Genomic DNA, 18,165 nt, shown 5'->3' with positions numbered 1-18,165 from the left:
TTCTGGTTTTTAAATAAAATTGTTTTTAATCCTGAAACAGTTTGTGCTTTGTTTTTAATGTGTTATTTTATTTATGAATCATAATTTGTCATGTCTGATATAAAACACACTTACTGAATTTAATTATGTTCATTTTTAACTGTTTCCTAGCTTCCTAGCCTCCCAGCTAACAGTAGCATTCCCTAGCCTCTTAGCCTCCCAGCTAAGCATTGTGTTGATAATCATAATTCTATGATTCTATGCTGCAGCCTTGTCCCGTTTTTTTTCTGCATCGTGTTTCCAGCTGAAAAAAAAAAATACTCCTCAGCGTTGCGTGTTAGATTCCTGGTATTCAACCAAAGTTCAGGTTTAATTTATTGGCAGGGGCGGAAGCGTAGCCAAGGCGTGGAGCGAGTTATTTCTTTGTTTGATGGATGGAGGAGTGATGGAGCTGATACTGATATAAAAGAGACTGGGCTGGGTTCAGTGAGTCAGTCAACAACATCACGCGACCATTACCTGGAAACGTTAACTCAACCTCCGTGGTCTTTTCTGTCACGTTATGTTCCTTTATTTGGTTTATTTATCAGATTACCTCGAACCCAGTTAAACATTTTAGAATATTTTCAATATACTGGATCCAGTCAAAGGTTGGAGGACCTCTACTCATTCAACTTTTATTTGTTTCTATTATTTTAAGACTATGAAACACCACAAAAACTAACTATGAATGAACATTAAAACACTTTGACCTTTGTGTCTTTAAGTCATCATGTCATCATATGGATTACTACTGTAGTTGAATAGTTTGCTGTAGAGCTACGCTGCCTCTATGTCACTGATGGTGTCATTAACGACGTGGACCTCTACAGGACAGAGCAGGTGAAGCTGATGGATGATGGTCCATCTCTAGAAGGTTTAGGCTGAAGAAGAAAAGTTGGCAAATCAATAAAAGCAAAATATAATGAAGCATTGCACTAGTTATTTTATATTTTGTATTAAATGTTTATATTCTTCTTCTAAGATTTTAAATAGTTAGGCATTTGGGTGGAAGGAAAAAGAATTCCATTGTACAGAGAAACATGTTTCCATACTGTACACATGACAATAAACTCTCTGAATCTTGGATCTTGAACATTTCATCATGTTGTCTACTTCACTCGGCTCATTTTTCATCTTCATCTCATCTGATCGTTCAAACGTTTGCCTCCACAGCAACGTGGCGATATAGAATTAATCAAGTGTAGACCAACTGATCGACTGATTCAGGAGAGGCCAACTTTGTACGATGCTTTCTAGCTCTTCCCAGCTAACAGTAGCTTATCCTAGCTTCCTAGTTAACAGTAGCTTACCCTAGCTTCCTAGCTAACAGTAGCTTATCCTTGCTTCCTAGCTAACAGTAGCTTATCCTAGCTTCCTAGCCTCCCAGACCCTGCTTGTGGCTGTCATTTAGTGAAGCTGTTCAATGTGTCTTCATAACAATCTGATATCAGAACAGAAGTTGTTGCATTCATTAGTATTCATTATGAAAACGCTGAGCTAATGAGCAGCTACGCTTCGTTTAGCTAGCTTTAGGAAGTGCTGGTCTTTTTTTCAGCTCCTAAATGCAGATGTTTGTTCAGGTATAATCAGCGAAGAAAACAGGAAGTGGGACAAACCGAAACTAGGCGTGGCCATATGAAGTCAGTGTTTCAGGAAAATGTACCTTGATTGACAGGTGCCAAGATTCGCCCACATAGTCCTAATAATAATTTGAAGTACTATAAATACCTTGAGACAAAGTACCTATGGGGTGGGGGTGCCGGGTTTTTATTGTCAATGGAATTTTTTATGACCCTCATCCTTTCAAATCCTCTAAAACACAACCACACCCAGACAGAATCAAAGCCTTACGACGGAAGCAACGTTTCATGACGGCTGAAGAACTGTTTGGAAATCACTGACTCACCTGAGGGTTTGTTATCAGTTGGAGCACCTATCAGTTTGTGACAGGGCCCAACGTTCTGTCAACATTGTTGACTTTTACTTTTATTCAGCTTTCCGTTCAGCAGCACTTGAGTTTTCTCTGGGCGGGTTCGTCTTTCTTTAGAACTGACGTCAGTTTATTTAGTGTTATTCACGCGGAATGGTCCACGTCTTTTATTAAAAACTCAAACATTACTGCTGTGGTGGAAAATCTTGGAATTTACCAATAAACAGAGGCTGATTCTGAGAATGTGGAACGTTTGCATGAAATAAGTCCAAAACACAGGAGAATAAATTAAGGTGTCAACATTTGTCCATTTGAGAGAAGCTGTTGTCCAAGTCTTAAATTGTAAAATCTTGTTTGTTTTTTTCTAAAAAAGTAAAAGGGCAGTCATTCAAGATGGTTAGTTCTGTGTCAAACTACATATTATTGTATTTATTTTCATTTTTTGAGACCAGTCCACTAACTAATCTGTACACCCAGTGATTCATCTGGTGTCAGTCCACATGTGGAGGTGGACTGGGACACATGTGATCTCCTTCCTTTGGTAGTGTGAACACACAATGAGTCCTGGGTCGCATTAAAGACCTGAGTTACTTCTTTCTCTTATTCAAACAGCTCATCAGAGACCTGGTTCCTCTGAGGATGAAGCTTCCAGGGTTCAGGTCTAATCTGAGTCTTTGTCTCTAGAATAAGTCAGATCTTAACATGTGAGAGTCTTTCCGTCTTGTTCCAACATCTGGATCATGTCTCCAAGTCAACAAGCAGCTGTTGATGGTTCTGATCCAGCGGTAGGTAGAGATCCATTAGAGACAGCAGCTGGTACAATATTCTACTGACCACATGATGGCGCTGCTTATTTACAGACACACAAACTGAGATCAGATCTCAAGTGCTGGCTGGGGACGCATGTGGAGACACATTTATATTAAGACCAGGTGGAGACACAGGGACGTAGAGATGGACAGGTGAGACCAGGTGAGAGCAGGTATTATTCTAATTATGATGATAACAATATTTTCCAAAGCAGAGACACTACATCTGACTCTGGTGTTGCTTTGACTTGTGTGAATATTTCGCCTGGAACACTTTACTGCCACATAATGTAGGTCAAATGTATTTCATCCCCATCAGGCGCCTCCAAGTAACTGATATCAGACCACACAGTATGATAGAACAATGTCCTGTGTAACAATGATTCCTGCTGTCCACAATAAAAAGAAAAATTCTGGCATTGTATTAAAGTATGAAAACACAGAAAGCAGGGACGTCCAGAGTTCAGCCTCCGCCCTGAGACGTTGGCTGTGAGTCAGCAGCTTCTGATCCAAACCTACGTCGTTCTGTTGGTTGAAGGTGTGACGGAACAAAGTGACTCCAGCTCAGACGGGACAAGTTAAACATCATTATCAATAAATGTGTGTTTACCTGACATCAATGGAAAAGATCTGAACTCTGATAAGACTCAGAAAGGCTCATTTTTAGAAGACAAACCTGTTGAGGATTATGTAGTACCACTGACCGTTGATATTTAGATTCATCTCAGAGTAATGAGGAAGGAAAAAGTGAAGGCTGCTGCAAAACAATGTCTGTAGATACTAAAGAATAATCTGACTTCGATTAACGTTGAGGGTTGCTGATCTGAATCTGAGAGCAGACAAGAACCTCTGAACTTCCTGTGTGAACGTGAGCTGGTGATCTGGGCTGTGCTGCCACCTGCTGGCCACAAGGATCAGGTGTTAGATGTGAACTGACAGAAAAGAAACACAACTTTATTCAAACATCTTAAAGCTAAAACAATAAATAAAACTTAGGTGAAACATGGCTGTAAATTTCCAGATCATAAATAATCATGAGTTCATATATTTCAGGCCCAAACTGCAGATTAACTGCAGAGATCCGTCACACCTCTTTATAGAGTTTAACTTGTGGTCTGTTGGACAACCTGTCAGATAATGATTGCTTCCCTATGTACAAATATAACAGCACAGAGTTTTCTACGCTGGAGACCAGTGTTAATTTAGTTAACGAAGACCATGATGAAAAATATTCGTCAACAACAAGACGATGACGAGCTAAAACTAATATGAATAGAATACTGACACTGATGCAGCCTCCATCACGGTTACTAAGTTAAAGAAGTCTCGTCTAAGTACTTTACTAGTTTCTGTTTTCCACTACATGAAGTTCTTGCCTTCTGACTTTTTACTGACACATATTTAAACAGTGGACAGTAGAGTGGAGAATAGATTAGCATTTAGCATTGAGCTAAAACTGTCCATAGCTGTAGCTCCTGGAATGAATCCTTCTTGTGTATGAGTCCTGATACTAGTCCTGAAACTAATTTATTGTTTAAGATGTAAATGTTCTTTTGTTTCACAATGTGTTCACCCTTAATGGTTTCACCTCATCATGTTTGTACCTGATTTACCACAGTAACAGTAGTCCTGAGTCCTGTCCTCTAGGATGAACTAACAGATGAGTTATCTCATTAATATGTGTCCAGCTTCTGAACGTCTGTGTTTATTTATATTTAATTTGAAGTTTGTTTCATTAAACTGCTCTGAAGTGAGAAAGACTCTGATTAATGTTTTGTCTGAAGACGACGTATAAAATAAATGTTGTTAGTTGCAGTTTGACTAAATGTAATAATTAAAAATCGACAAAAATGCAATGAGTTTTAAAGCTAGACTAAAACTATGAAAGATAAAAATGACTAAATGTGACTCAGACTAATAAACGTTTTTCAGACTGAATCAAACATGGCTGCCAGCATTAACGCTGCTGGAGCATTGACTGTATATACTAGTGCTGGAGACCAAGCAGCAGCTTCATGGGCTGAAAGATGACGTGGAGGTGCAGTTCCTCTAACGTCCACTAGAGGCGCCAAACCTCTAAACCTCTAACCTAGGCGCTAAACCTCCATGTTAAAGACTTTGTTTACAGCCTGGTACAAAAACTGTTTAATCTCTCGAGCTTGTTCTAGAACTCACCTGTTTAAATTAGATTTAAGAAACAGAATTAAAGGGCGTGGCTGCTTTCATTGACAGGTGGCTGCCGTCACAGGTTGCTAGGGACATTTGTCAATCACGAAATATGGCAGCTTTTGCAACTGCTTTCTGCCGGACATAACGTGATATTTACCAACAGCGAGTTAGAAATACTTGACAGGAAATATTTCACAGGAAACATGAGAAATAATGAAGTGGCAACAACAGACATGAAACACCTGAAAGACTTTCACAGTCTCTGCTACAGTTTGATCACAGCTACAGAAAGAAGCAAACTGGTTGAAACAGGACGATGAGGGTCCAAGACAAACAGACTCATTGGTGCTTTCTGCTCCTGTTGGCAGGTAACTCATGGACTCAATCTGTGTCACTGCTGAATGAAATCAAGAAATCTTTGTACTATTTAATTTTTATTATTACGTCCCAGTTTGTCCTGTTCTGTGTCAGATCTGGAATGGATGCATTTAAAAGACAGATGGAGTACTCTCACTATATGATGGTGTTGTGTTCTTTCAGGTGCTGTGAGTCCTAAACCACCTGTGAGACCTGAACCATCTGTGATTTATCCTTTTATAAGAACTTGTGCTGTAGAAGGATCGATTGTCACCCTCCCCTGCACCTTCACACCAGCAACGTCTGTTTTTATATTTGAAAGAGAAGTTCAACTGAAGATCGGCAGAGTCATCTGGTGTCAGAACCATGAGATCTGTCAGCCCGACGTCCCGTCTGTGTACGACAGTGTTTCAACAAACAATGACCCTCGCTATCAATACCTGGGAGACAAGAAGAGAAACTGCACTTTACAGATCAGAGACATTCAGAAGGAAGACGACGCAACCTTCAGATTCAGAATGGAAGCTAATCATAATTTTGGACATTTTATTAACAGAACAGGAGTGAGAGTCTCAGTTGAGGGTAAGAACATCATATCATGATTCTGACACAAATATTAATCATTAATATTAATGAATGTTAAATTAAACTAATGAACACTTTTATTTCAGATGGGACTAAAATGAGAATAAAGAGCTCCAGTAACAACAACACATTCACTAGAGGTCAATCAGTCACACTGCAGTGTACTACAGTCTGTACTTTCAACCAACTGGAGGTCACCTGGTTCAGAGATGGACACGCCCTCTCAGAGTCTGGCCCCGCCCTCCAACTCAGCTACCTGACTGCAAAGGATTCTGGGAACTACGCCTGTGCTCTGAAGAACAACACGGAGACACGGTCTCTGCAGTACAGCCTGCAGGTGGAGGAACCAGAGGAAGGTTGGTTTGATCAGATTTTTAAGTTTGATTTTCATCCGTATCAAACAGCTGTATGACGTTTCTCTGTGATCAAAACCATCTCTCTTTACTTTAAGTGAATCACTACATTATCTGCAGGGCAACATCTTATTGTCTACATCCTGTCTCAGAAATCTTCTCCACAGGAATCAACCTTACAGTCGTCCGTCTGGTTCTGTTCAGTGGACATACAGTTCTCATTATCATCGTAGCTTCCATCATCATCAGAAGGTAAATTCTCACTGTCCATTGTTCATCACAGTCAGCACTGCATTAATTAAACTATATATTTTTCTATAAACTGTATTTCACTGACGTATTCTGCTGTAAAGTAGAATCAAACAATAACTCTTAAAACAAACTTCTGTTCTTATAAAGAAATGTCTCAGTTATTAAAAGTCATGTTTCCTCCTCTAAATGTTCTTCTGGTTGTCTTCATAGGACATGTTGTTTGAAGGACAGGAGCAGGTCAGCAGCTGAGAGACATTTGGAAGTACGGGTGAGTAACACACTCACATAGACATGAATTAAAACACACTACACCACCTTAACACCACCTTAACAGTCCCACTTACATTCACCTGCAAACTGAATGCAGAATGAATTAATATGTTCAGTTTTTGCTCGATGTGCATCACCAGATGAATTGGATGATGTCTTCAAGAGGCTGTTTTTTGAGAAAGAAGAAAAAAGTGACCGTTGTCAATCACGCATTAAACACTAGAGTTTATTTTGAAGCTCTGACTAAAAGGAATTGTTGAAGTGGAGAATTTTCTAATGTCCTTGGTTTTTAATGGTGAGATGTTCTCTTTGGATTTCAGCCTCGTGTTTTCCAGGAGCTCGATATGTGATAGATGTAGCTTAGCATAAAGACTGGTAAGAGCTAGCTTAACTGTCAAGTTCAAAAGAGCACCTACCATGAACTCTAAAGAATACTGAACAGGAAGCTGGATCTTGTGTACAGAAGGAGAAGTGTACTAGAACTTTATCATAATGAACATTTGATCCTTGACTCTCAGATCAGTCTCTCTCACATGTGGCTTCTCACATCAGTTGTTATGTTCACTCCATAGACTTTATTAAGATGGATGATGTTTAGTGAATCAGAAGTTTTGCAAAAATGCCCATCTTTGATTAGCTGTTGTCATTTGAACCAGAGTGTGTGCAGCAGTGAATGGGTGTGGGAGTTGTTGTGTTGTAACACTCTGGTTACAAATCTCAGCACAAAATTGTGGCACCAGTTTATGCAATGTCCACAATATGTTGATATGATGTGAGAAGCCACATGTGTTGAAACTGTCACTTCCCTTCACTGACGTGGAAGGCTGCATTGTCTTTCTTCTAAATATCTCTGATCTGTAAAGTGCAGTTTCTCTTCTTGTCTCCCAGGTATAACAAGGGTCATGGTTCGTTAAATTACTAGAGAACTCAACAGTGTTAACAGTTTTATTTATTATTACACTGCTCAAAACCTTCAGTCGTGAAATAATGATAATAAGCCTTCACTTAGAAAAGAATCCCTAAATATAGTGACAAGGAGGGGGGTACATTTTTCTTTGTGAAGAAAATAAGTATCTCAGAGTTAAGCTACATGTAACAGGGATTGTGAGAGGAAGGAAAAGAGAACCTAAATGTTAGTAAAGGAGTGATAGAGTACTGCAGTTACCTGTAAACCATCAGTAGATAAGACTTTAGGTCAGGAGAAACTTAAACTGAGGCTGCAAACCAACTCCTTCATGTTAACTTGGGTTGATGCTCACTACTGTATTTATGTCAGGTTTGTTTATAAATGTAACCGGTTCATCCATAATATAATAAAACCTTAACAGTTACGACTTTCATGAGCTCAGAAGGTCTGGACTAAAGAAGATAAACAACATGTCTAGTAAATAAAATGTGAGAAAACTCACCAAACAAAGGGAACTCTACATAAGACCTTCATGTACAACAGGTCATGATGTTGAGGTTTGAGATTGTGCAGCTCTTTATAATGAACACTGATCAACTGTCTGTCTGCTGCCATCTTTTTCTGATCTGATCTCTGTTGTTTGAACTCTACTTTGTGTTGTAGCCTCCAGACGTTACAGAGCAGCTGTGATGCCCAGAAGAACGAGGCCAGACTGTCTGACATCACCTCTATCACCTGTTAAATACTCACCACTCTGTAGCTGACGTGATTGGCTGAATGTTACGTAGTTCGCTTTGTGTCATGGTTTATTATGTTTCAGTAGAGAACAGAAAATAGAACAGATTCTTGTCTTTTACTTTGAAAATTCTATCTGTTGTTTAAACATTTTTAGGTTATTTGAAGTGTTTTAAACTTTGTTCAAGTATCAGAATGATTTCATGACTGTGTCTTTCCCACTGGCTTCACAGGACATCTATGAGTGTTTTAGTCCATGTCTTCTAATTGAATTAATTATCCATTAATAAAATATTTAGTGTTAAAATTTGTTGATTAATTTTTCTGTTCGTAAAGATCAAAATTTGGGCAGATGGACTATGGGCTCACGAAAAACAATTCTTTAATACACAGCCAGGCCTAAAATAAAAGTCTCCACCTGGATTTAACTAATCAAACAGGTATTCACCTCCTATTGGATAATTACTGCATGGGTGATTATCTTTCAGCTGACAACAAGTTATTTAAGCCCAACTGATGCAATGAGTAGCTTCTCATTTCTTCAACAACCATGTCTAAAGACACATCCTGTGGTCGTCTGTTTGAGAAGGGTCAAATCATTGGCATGCATCAAGCAGAGAAAACATCTAAGGAGATTGTAGAAACTACTAAAACTGGGTTAAGAACTGTCCAAGGCATTATTAAAAACTGGAAGGATAGTGGAGAAGCATCAGGGTAAGAAGAGAGGCAGATGAAGTGATGCACCCATCATGCCTAGTGTCTACTGTACAAGCCTGTGGGGGCAGTGCTATGATCTGGGGTTGCTGCAGTTGCTCAGGTCTAGGTTCAGCAACATTATGTGTCCAAAGAATGAGGTCAGCTGACTACCTGAATATACTGAATGACCACACTGTAAACAATTTTCCTGTAAAATAACAGTAAAGAGCTGGCAGCACAGACGCCAGCAGTATACCGTTATTTTAACGGTATTTAAAAGTAAAATACTTTACGGTATTAGTCTGTAAACCATAAAAACAGTATATTCCTGTATTTCTATAATTTACAGTAAAGAGCTGGCAGCAAAGACGCCAGCAATATACTGTAATTTTACAGTAGTAGTCTGTAAACCAGACATACAGTATATTTCTGTATTCATACTGTTATTATACAGTCTATTACAGTAAAAAATAAATGCTGCATATTTCTGTGATTATTTGGAAATTAAAATATTTTGTTTAGGTTGTTACTTTGTAGACAGTGCCTGTCTACAGTAAACAAACAATTTCAACCTGACCCTAAGCCTGGATTCAAGTGTCTCTCCACTGAAAAAATAAAAAACTTGGATCAACTTAAAAAAATTTAGGTAATCGATCACACGAAATATCTGACATTAACTCAAAGCAAATAATTTTATTTCGTTTAACCTGAAAAGTTTAACTCCATGCAACCACTAATTAAAGGTTGGAGCAATCTAATTGTTTTTAGGTTGGAGCAAACTAATTATTTTAGGTTGGAGCATAACTATTTTAGGTTGTTTCAAATAAAAAAGTAATGGTTGTCATTATTTGAAATGTATAGTAAATCAAATTTTAAAAAATTGCTTTCAATACATTTTGATCAGTGACTACTCAGAACACTTTCCTTAAGAACACATTCATATTTATTGTTCCATAAATTGACAACACTGAACATGTAACTATTTAGATAAACAGTCTTCTTCAGCTGAACACCAGAAACGAGACTATTGATGTCATCAGAAGACAAATCATGGAGCTGCAATAGTAGCTCAACTCCTAAGACATCATGCCAGGACATACATGTTCTTATTCAGATGTAAGCCTTATTATCAACTAAACACAAAAGCTGTTGCAACTGAGGGCAACTCATTCAGGACCTCTGTTCCTTCGATGACAGTCTTAATGTCTTTGTGTGGATGGAGAGGATCCTCTTTCTCAGTGATAAAGATCGCCATTGTTTGCTCCAGCTCTTCAACCTCATTTTCCTGCATTAAAAAGAAAGAAGAAGAAAAAAAAGACATGTTATTGTTTCAGAAGTCTCCAGATTTCATGTTAGATCATAATATCCTTATGACATTGTAAATAGAACTTACCACAAGCAATGATCACTGGCAGGAGCTTCCAAATGCACATGGTTGCACAGCAGAAACACGACTGATTGGTGGCTGCTTCCCTTAAGTTGAAAGAGAATACATTATTTAGTTTTTAAGTTAGCCATCAAGTGTGTTAGCTACTAACATGATGCACAAATTACCCAACTTTTAACATAAACAGATATACTTTATTTTTATGATTTTAGGGAAGGTACTTTTCTACCACATGTAAATTCTGTTAACAGTGTAGCATATTAACATTACCAGCAAGAACTAGCTGGGCCTTGTAATATTATGGCTGATAAATACTGAACACAAGATAATTAGGAGGGTGAATAAAAGATCACAGATGTCCTTATGCTATTGACAGCAGAAATAACCATCAGTCAAGTTTGCAGCTTGAACCTGGGGATTAACTAACGTTACCACATGTCAAGTGTCAAAAACGCAACAACAACAACAAACTTTGGAGGGTTAACCCCCTTCCTGACAAGCTAGCATGTCATGGTTGGTACTATGTTCAATAGCTTTAACACAGAGCACTTTAAGACAGTAATGTCGGCTCTTCGCGCCACTGTTAACAATTAAAAACACTAATCAGAGCAAACGCATTTTAAGGTACGAACATAACATTTGCTGTAACGTTAACTAACTTAAACGTGGTAGCTACCATCAATGCCGCCACAAAATAACATTACGTTTACAAATTATTGCTTGAATTTCTTAGTTAGCTAGAGAACTGTGATAACATAACCCACCCACGACCAGAGGACGGCTAGTGTAAGTTAACTTTATAGTTTGAATGAAGAATGATAACGTTAGCGCTATCTTAACATTAGCATTTATAAACTATCAAGCGGGAGTGCTGAGATTACGGCCAGAGTCAAGGCCAGTCAGGTATACTTGGAAACAACGTTAACGGTAGACAAAGTTTAATGTTTTTACCTTACCAGTATCATTGTTGCTCGTTGTGTTCTTCTGTGTCGCAGCCTGGATCGAGGGTCTGATGGAGTGAACCGACCGCCGCCCACTGATTGTTCAGTGACGGACGTTTTTTTTTTAACTCCTTTATTTGGACGTAAACAGGTCAGAGAGCGGGATCTCAAACTCAACAATGCGCATGTGCAAATCATGCTTAATCGAAAAATACTGTAGTGTCCTGTAATTTAAAACATCACCATACTGTTTGGGGCCTCTGTCCTGTTGCTCCAAGGTAAGCAGCCCACAATGCATTGCTAACTACAGTACTAAGCTGTTTAACACGAAAACAGTATTTTAATGTTGAAAATTGGCTGTAAATTTACAGCAATTGCTTACAGTGCAGGTTATTCCATCAATGGATCATATTCCAAGATGACAATGTCAGGATTCATGGGGCTCAGATTGTGAAAGAGTGGTTCAGGGAGCATGAGACATCATGTTCACACATGGATTGGCCACCACAGAGTCCAGACCTGAACCCCACTGAGAATCTTTGGGATGTGCTGGAGAAGGCTTTGTGCAGTGGTCAGACTCTCCATCATCAATACAAGATCTTGGTGGAAAATGAATGAAACACTGGATGGAAATAAATCTGGAGACATTGGAGAAGATTATAGAAACAATGATACAGAGAATGAGCTGGAATCAGAGATAAAGGAGGTCCAACCAGATATTAGAGGGAGGACCTTTTATTTTTAGTGGTGATTTGACTTTTTTGGCCAGGCAGTGTGTGTAGCGTCTTCTTTTTATATGACCAAAAGTGCTATGATTTATTAAAAAGCTGTGTCATGGACAGATGTGGGATGTTCCTTCATTATTTCTTCATCAGATCAGCTGTTGTGGTGTGGACAACTGGAGGGAAAGAACCCAGGCGTGAGACTCAAGAGTTCAGGGTTAAGGACAGAACTTAAATGAAAACAAAACTCGAGCAGAGATCGAAATAGACACAAAAAGATCAGGAGGAGCTGGTTGGTTAAAAAGGCTGGAGCGTGGGCTGCACCCAGAGCAAACAAAGGAAACAGCCAAACAAACACAAAAGCAAACAACTAGAGGGCGACAAGTCACCTCTTAACATCATCAGGTAAAAGGTCTGGAGTTGATTCAAAGTGTGACATTTTCAAACTGTTCTTATGTTCTTTGTAAGATCCTTGGGGCTCTTGATCATTCAAGAAGATGATGTCAGAAAAAAAATCCTATAAGAACTACTGAGATTAAAACTTAATTCTGAAAACAGCTTCCTAGCTAATTACATGGTTTAATGGTGTGTACTCACATGTAATTAGTTTATTCTATAGTTTAAGTTTTTCATCTTTTTCCTCACTGGTTCGTTTTCACATTTAGTTGTAATTTTTTTTAAATGATTAAAAGTTTGGACATGATTCATCTTTGACATGTTTTTAACATTTAGTCTTTATCTAACCACCGTATCTGCTGTAATACTGACCAGGGCTGAATCTGTAGCTGAAAGGATTTACAGCATTAACTTGGTATTATAGAAAACACTAAGAGATCATTTCTCCCTTTGACACAAGAAATAACATTTGGTGTTGTTGCTGAAATGTTCAGACTAACAGGAACGTTTGACAAGTCTGAACAGCAGAATAATTATTCTGAGACAAAAAGAAGAAGTTTAACGTTGACCTCAGAGGAGTTAAATACATCATCTCAGTTTCCCTCAGTCAGAGTCTTTATCAGCACAGCTGTAGACTGATCTCACATTTAAACAAGAAAGAATCAAATCAACTCATTAAAGCGTAAGGATGGCAGTTTGGGACAAAAACACTCTTTTGTGTTTTCTGGTACTCCTGGCAGGTAAGACGTGATCTGTATCTGTTACTGTTGTTTTAGGAAACAACAACGTTTGATACTTGAATCTAAAAGGTTAAATCCAGAACTTTTCAAACATCTCATACATGATTGTTGAGAATCTGCAGAACTGACACATCAGTCTACATTTTCTATCACTGGTTTCACTGAAATAACTGGAATCATTCAGTTACTGTGTTCTAAGACTCAGCAGTCATCACTGTGTTGTGTTCTTTCAGGTGCTGTGGGTCAGACCTTTAAACCTCAACCATCTGTGATTTATCATTTTATAAGAACTTGTGCTGTAGAAGGATCGACTGTCACCCTCCCCTGCACCTTCACACCAGTAGAGTATTTTTATACATATGCAGGAGAAATTCAACTGAAGATCGTCAGAGGCATCTGGTGTCAGAACCATGAGATCTGTCAGGGCGTCACCCCGTCTGTGTACGACAGTAATTCAACAAACAACGACCCTCGCTATCAATACCTGGGAGACAAGAAGAGAAACTGCACTTTACAGATCAGAGACATTCAGAAGGAAGACAAGGCAACCTTCAGATTCAGAATGGAAGCTAATTATGGTGTAGGACATTTTACTAACAGAACAGGAGTGAGAGTCTCAGTTGTTGGTAAGAACATCATGTCATGATTCTGACACAAATATTAATCATTAATATTAATGAATGTTAAATTAAACTAATGAACACTTTTATTTTAGATGGGACTAAAATGAGAATAAAGAGCTCCAGTAACAACAACACATTCACTAGAGGTCAATCAGTCACACTGCAGTGTACTACAGTCTGTACTTTCAACCAACTGGAGGTCACCTGGTTCAGAGATGGACACGCCCTCTCAGAGTCTGGCCCCGCCCTCCAACTCAGCTGCCTGACCTCAAAGGATTCTGGGAACTACACCTGTGCTCTGAAGAAAAACATGGAGACACGGTCTCTGCAGTACAGCCTGCAGGTGGAGGAACCAGAGGAAGGTTGGTTTGATCAGATTTATCTTTCAGTGAATCACTGTAATATCTGCAGAGCAACATCTTTATTGTCTGTATCTAACAAATCTTCTTCAAAATAGACAAAGTGAGAGTGGTCCGTCTGGTTCTGTTCAGTATGTTGACTGTGTTCTTCATCATCGTGTCATCCATCATCATCAAAAGGTAATTTCCTTCCACACATCCTTCAGTTGTCTTCTTCTTCTTCTTTCTGTCTCTGTGTTGCAGGGTTCATCACAGCCATCACTGCATAAATAAAACTAAAAGAAATGGGTCCTGTAATCTTATACTTGGACTCCATCTTGATTGCCTTTCATCTGTAGTGTTGTCTGGAAAAAAGATTCCCCTGACAAATTCTGCAATAAATTAGTCAGGCAACAAACATCTGACAAACTCTTGTGTAAAGAAGAATGTCTCAGTTATTAAAAGTCATGTTTCCTCCTCTAACTGTTCTTCTGGTTGTCTTCATAGGACATGTTGTTTGAAGGACAGGAGCAGGTCAGCAGCTGAGAGACATTTGGAAGTACAGGTGAGTAACACACTCACATAGACATGAATTAAAACACACTACACCTCCTTAACACCACCTTAACAGTGTCACCTACAACTGAATTAAAATGAATTGATATGTTCAGTTCACTAATGAGGAGTCCCATTATTCATCTTTCAGCTGTGTGTTTTAAAGGATGTTAGATTAAAGATTTCTTCTTCTTTAAGATTCAGAAAGTGTTTGATAAAAAAAAAAAGAAAAAAGTAATCGTTGTGAATCCAACAGTCTACAATCTTTAACCTGTGACGGCCTCTAAAGACCAATTTAAAACCACCTTCACTCTCCAAAGATTTAAAAAACAAAAGTTAACTTTGAACCCTTGACCTTAAAAGATTGAACTGAACAGAAGGTAGTGACACCATCAACTCATGTTCTTAACACTCAGTCTGGAGGTTCACACCATAGACCACGCTAGTCTCCTCCCTTGGTCTGCTGAGAACTTGAATCTCATTTGTGCTCAGGAAGGAGGAGGAGACTATACAAGGAGGGGAGAGGAGCGGTGTCTAGGTCTCCCTCTCTCACCCTCTTTGTCTGGGGCACATCATGACAAGGCCAGGATGTGTTTTAAACTCATGTTTCTTTGCCCTTAAGTAGGTGATTTATTTAATTTCATATGAAGTGTTTGCATTTCATTTAGATTTTGTTTATTTAAGTAGTTTACTTAGTGGAAGGAGGTTGGGGTCCTACAGTCCTATGTGGACTGGCCTCTTTTGTTCTTTTTGGCTGACACCTACAGTCCTTTTTAGTTCTTAGAGTTTGGTTTGTTTTTCTCCCCTGCTCTTTCATTAAGTTTAAATAAAACACTATTCTTGAACCTCCAACTGATCTGGTGTCACAGTTGTGCTCTCGTGAGTTGTTTTTAGAAAAAGACCTAACAGACCACTATAAAGGTAGATGTTAAGTGAAGGAGACGCTTTGCTAAAATTTTGAAATAGAAGCATCCGAGTGATCTTGACACTTCACAGGAAAGGGAAGTGACTCATGTGGCTTCTCACAACAGTCTTTATGTTCACACAAACTACAGAGATGGATGACGTTTAATGAAGTTGAAGTTTTTCAGAAATGATCATCTGTGAAACGTAAAAGTGTGTAAATGTATTAAAGTACTGCAGTTACCTGTAACCCATGGGTACAAAAAAGGTTGTGGATAAGACCTTAAGTCAGGAGAAACTTAAACTGAGGCTGCAAACAAACTCATGAATGTTACATCTGGTTCATGATCACTAGGTCTGGACTAAAGAGGATAAACAGTCAACACTGCATAAAAGAAATTAGTCCTTTAGCCATAGTATAAAGGGAGTCATTTTATACTAGGACTCCGTTTATTTTTGTCTATAAAATGCATTTCACTGACATATTCCGTAAAGTAAAATCAGGTGGCGAGGAGCGGGGGGAGTTTTTGCAACATTAAATAAGGGGAGACCAACAACGTCACCGGGGGACTTGCACCCCAGGATATAAAAAGCAGAAAAACTAATGCATTGTCAAGAATTAGGCACAGGGTCATGACTGAGACAGTAGCAAATAATTTATTGAATTTACATCAGGGATAAACCCAAGAAAACTGGAACTGCTGAGAAAACAAGTATGGCAAAACATTTTTTATTTAAAAATAAAATAAGAGGCCAGCTCCAACAAGGCTAAAACTCTAATAACTAACCAATAGCTAAAATCAGTGGGCTGGGGCCTCAGTGGGAGGCAGACTACTGGTTACGTGCCTCTTAACAGTGGCTTGAGATACAACACTAAAATAGTCACTACAAAATATGCATGTTAAATGACCCAGTGCATACATGCATGCAACGGGAGTGAGGTCCTCACCACGGTGCCTCGTCTCCCACCTGAAGACACCGAAAAAAAAAAAAAAAAAAGCACAAAAACTCCCTGAAAAAAAGGTTACAACAAAAAGCCACAACAGCAGCCCACAACCCAACTGATAATTAAACAATATCCCCAAAACATACAACTCAAGACCAGGAATCAAACAAAACGGTACAGAAAGAACAGCTCAGAAGAAAACGGATCAGCTGATGAGCCACTCTCAGATTACCACAACCAGGGACCAGCAAGAGACTGAACTGAACCACCTGAAGCCTTTTACTGCACCTGGTCAGAAGGAGGAGCTAATGGAGGAGGCTATCTGGGTTGCGTTCACAATCTTTTACTGAGGTTCACTACACAAACAAGAAACTTCTGCTCTTCTGAAGAAATATTTCAATTATTAAAAGGCCATGTCAGCAGCTGAGAGACATTGAGAAGTACAGACGAGTAACAGCAGGTTTTTGAGAAAGAAGAAAAAAGTGATCATTGTCAGTCCTACAGCCTTCAATCTTTAACCAGTGACAGTCAATCTAAGAACACCTTCACTTTCTAAAGAGTTAATTTGGTAAAGTAAGGAGCTCAGATTTAAGTTAAATAACAAGAATCGTGTGAGGAAGATCATAAAACCTTAAAGTTTGTGAAAGAGCAATGGAGTACTGCAGATACCCGTAAACCGTGGGTATGGGAAGGTCATGATGACCTTAACAGTTTCCATGATCTCAGAAGGTCTTGACTAAAATAAAACAAGGCATCTATTAACCAATAAAGGAGTTACTATAATAATGAGGGGAAAGAAGGTTATTTGAATCTCCCTCCTACTCAGCGTCTGAGACGACACCTGGTGGTTAAACAAAGCAAGACCAGAAAATGAAGTTATGTACTCATTCACACTGCTGACTAGAAGATCTCCTAATAACACCTGCATACATTGATTTTGAGTTCTGGGGATATCATATAGCTCTATATTATCAATATCTTCCTGGTCTCATCTCAACTATTTGAACTCTACTTTGTGTTGTAGCCTCCAGACGTTACAGAGGAGCTGGGACGCCCAGAAGAACGAGACCAGACTGTCTGACATCACCTCTATGACCTGTAAAATAAACTGTCCTAGCCAGGAAAACATGGAGGCTCCAAAATATTTCATATGAAAAGCGTTAATGGCTCAGATTTGTATATAGTGATGAATGTCTTCATTCTTTTTACATTTGTGTATTTTAGTAAGTTTCTATGATGTAAGACTTGAAGTAATTAAACATCTGTTTGTATCAGTGTAACTTCATTAAAATAATTTTATTCCAGTGTCATTTCTGAAAGTGACTGTTTCAGTTGACTGTTGTTGACCTTGGTGTTATATTTGATGAGGATATGTCCTTTAAATGTCACATAAAGCAAGTGACCAGGACTGCCTTCTTTCACCTGCGTAACATCGTCAACATCAGGAACATCCTGTCTCAGAGTGATGCTGAAAAACTAGTTCATGCATTTGTGTCGTCCAGACTGGATTACTGTAATTCATTACTGTCT

At 38.7% G+C, this 18,165-nt stretch overlaps 2 protein-coding genes across 3 annotated transcripts; both read left to right on the top strand.

Annotated features, from left to right (window-relative positions):
• The first annotated feature begins 5,966 nt into the window (after positions 1-5,966).
• LOC311496518 (uncharacterized protein) lies at positions 5,967-8,602 on the top strand. Of its 2 annotated transcripts, none has more exons than XM_084556405.1 (4): positions 5,967-6,227; positions 6,377-6,476; positions 6,687-6,744; positions 8,317-8,602. In XM_084556405.1, the coding sequence occupies exons 1-4, from the start codon at positions 5,969-5,971 to the stop codon at positions 8,341-8,343; spliced, it is 444 nt and encodes a 147-aa protein (XP_084412531.1). In that variant the 5' UTR covers positions 5,967-5,968; the 3' UTR covers positions 8,344-8,602. The 2 variants fall into 2 exon arrangements, with proteins under 2 accessions (XP_084412531.1, XP_084412530.1); XM_084556404.1 differs by having other exon boundaries at positions 7,067-8,602.
• A 5,142-nt stretch (positions 8,603-13,744) lies between these two features.
• LOC311496983 (uncharacterized protein) lies at positions 13,745-17,912 on the top strand. The gene is made up of 5 exons (XM_084557051.1): positions 13,745-13,896; positions 13,986-14,255; positions 14,351-14,432; positions 14,739-14,796; positions 17,660-17,912. Exons 1-5 carry the CDS (start codon positions 13,833-13,835, stop codon positions 17,714-17,716), a joined length of 531 nt encoding a protein of 176 aa, XP_084413177.1. The 5' UTR covers positions 13,745-13,832; the 3' UTR covers positions 17,717-17,912.
• Positions 17,913-18,165: the final 253 nt, after the last annotated feature.

This window comes from Chelon labrosus, assembly GCF_963514085.1.
Source record: "Chelon labrosus genome assembly, chromosome: 12".
NCBI classification, from domain to species: domain Eukaryota; kingdom Metazoa; phylum Chordata; class Actinopteri; order Mugiliformes; family Mugilidae; genus Chelon; species Chelon labrosus.
This window is presented reverse-complemented; position numbering and strand designations above follow the sequence as displayed.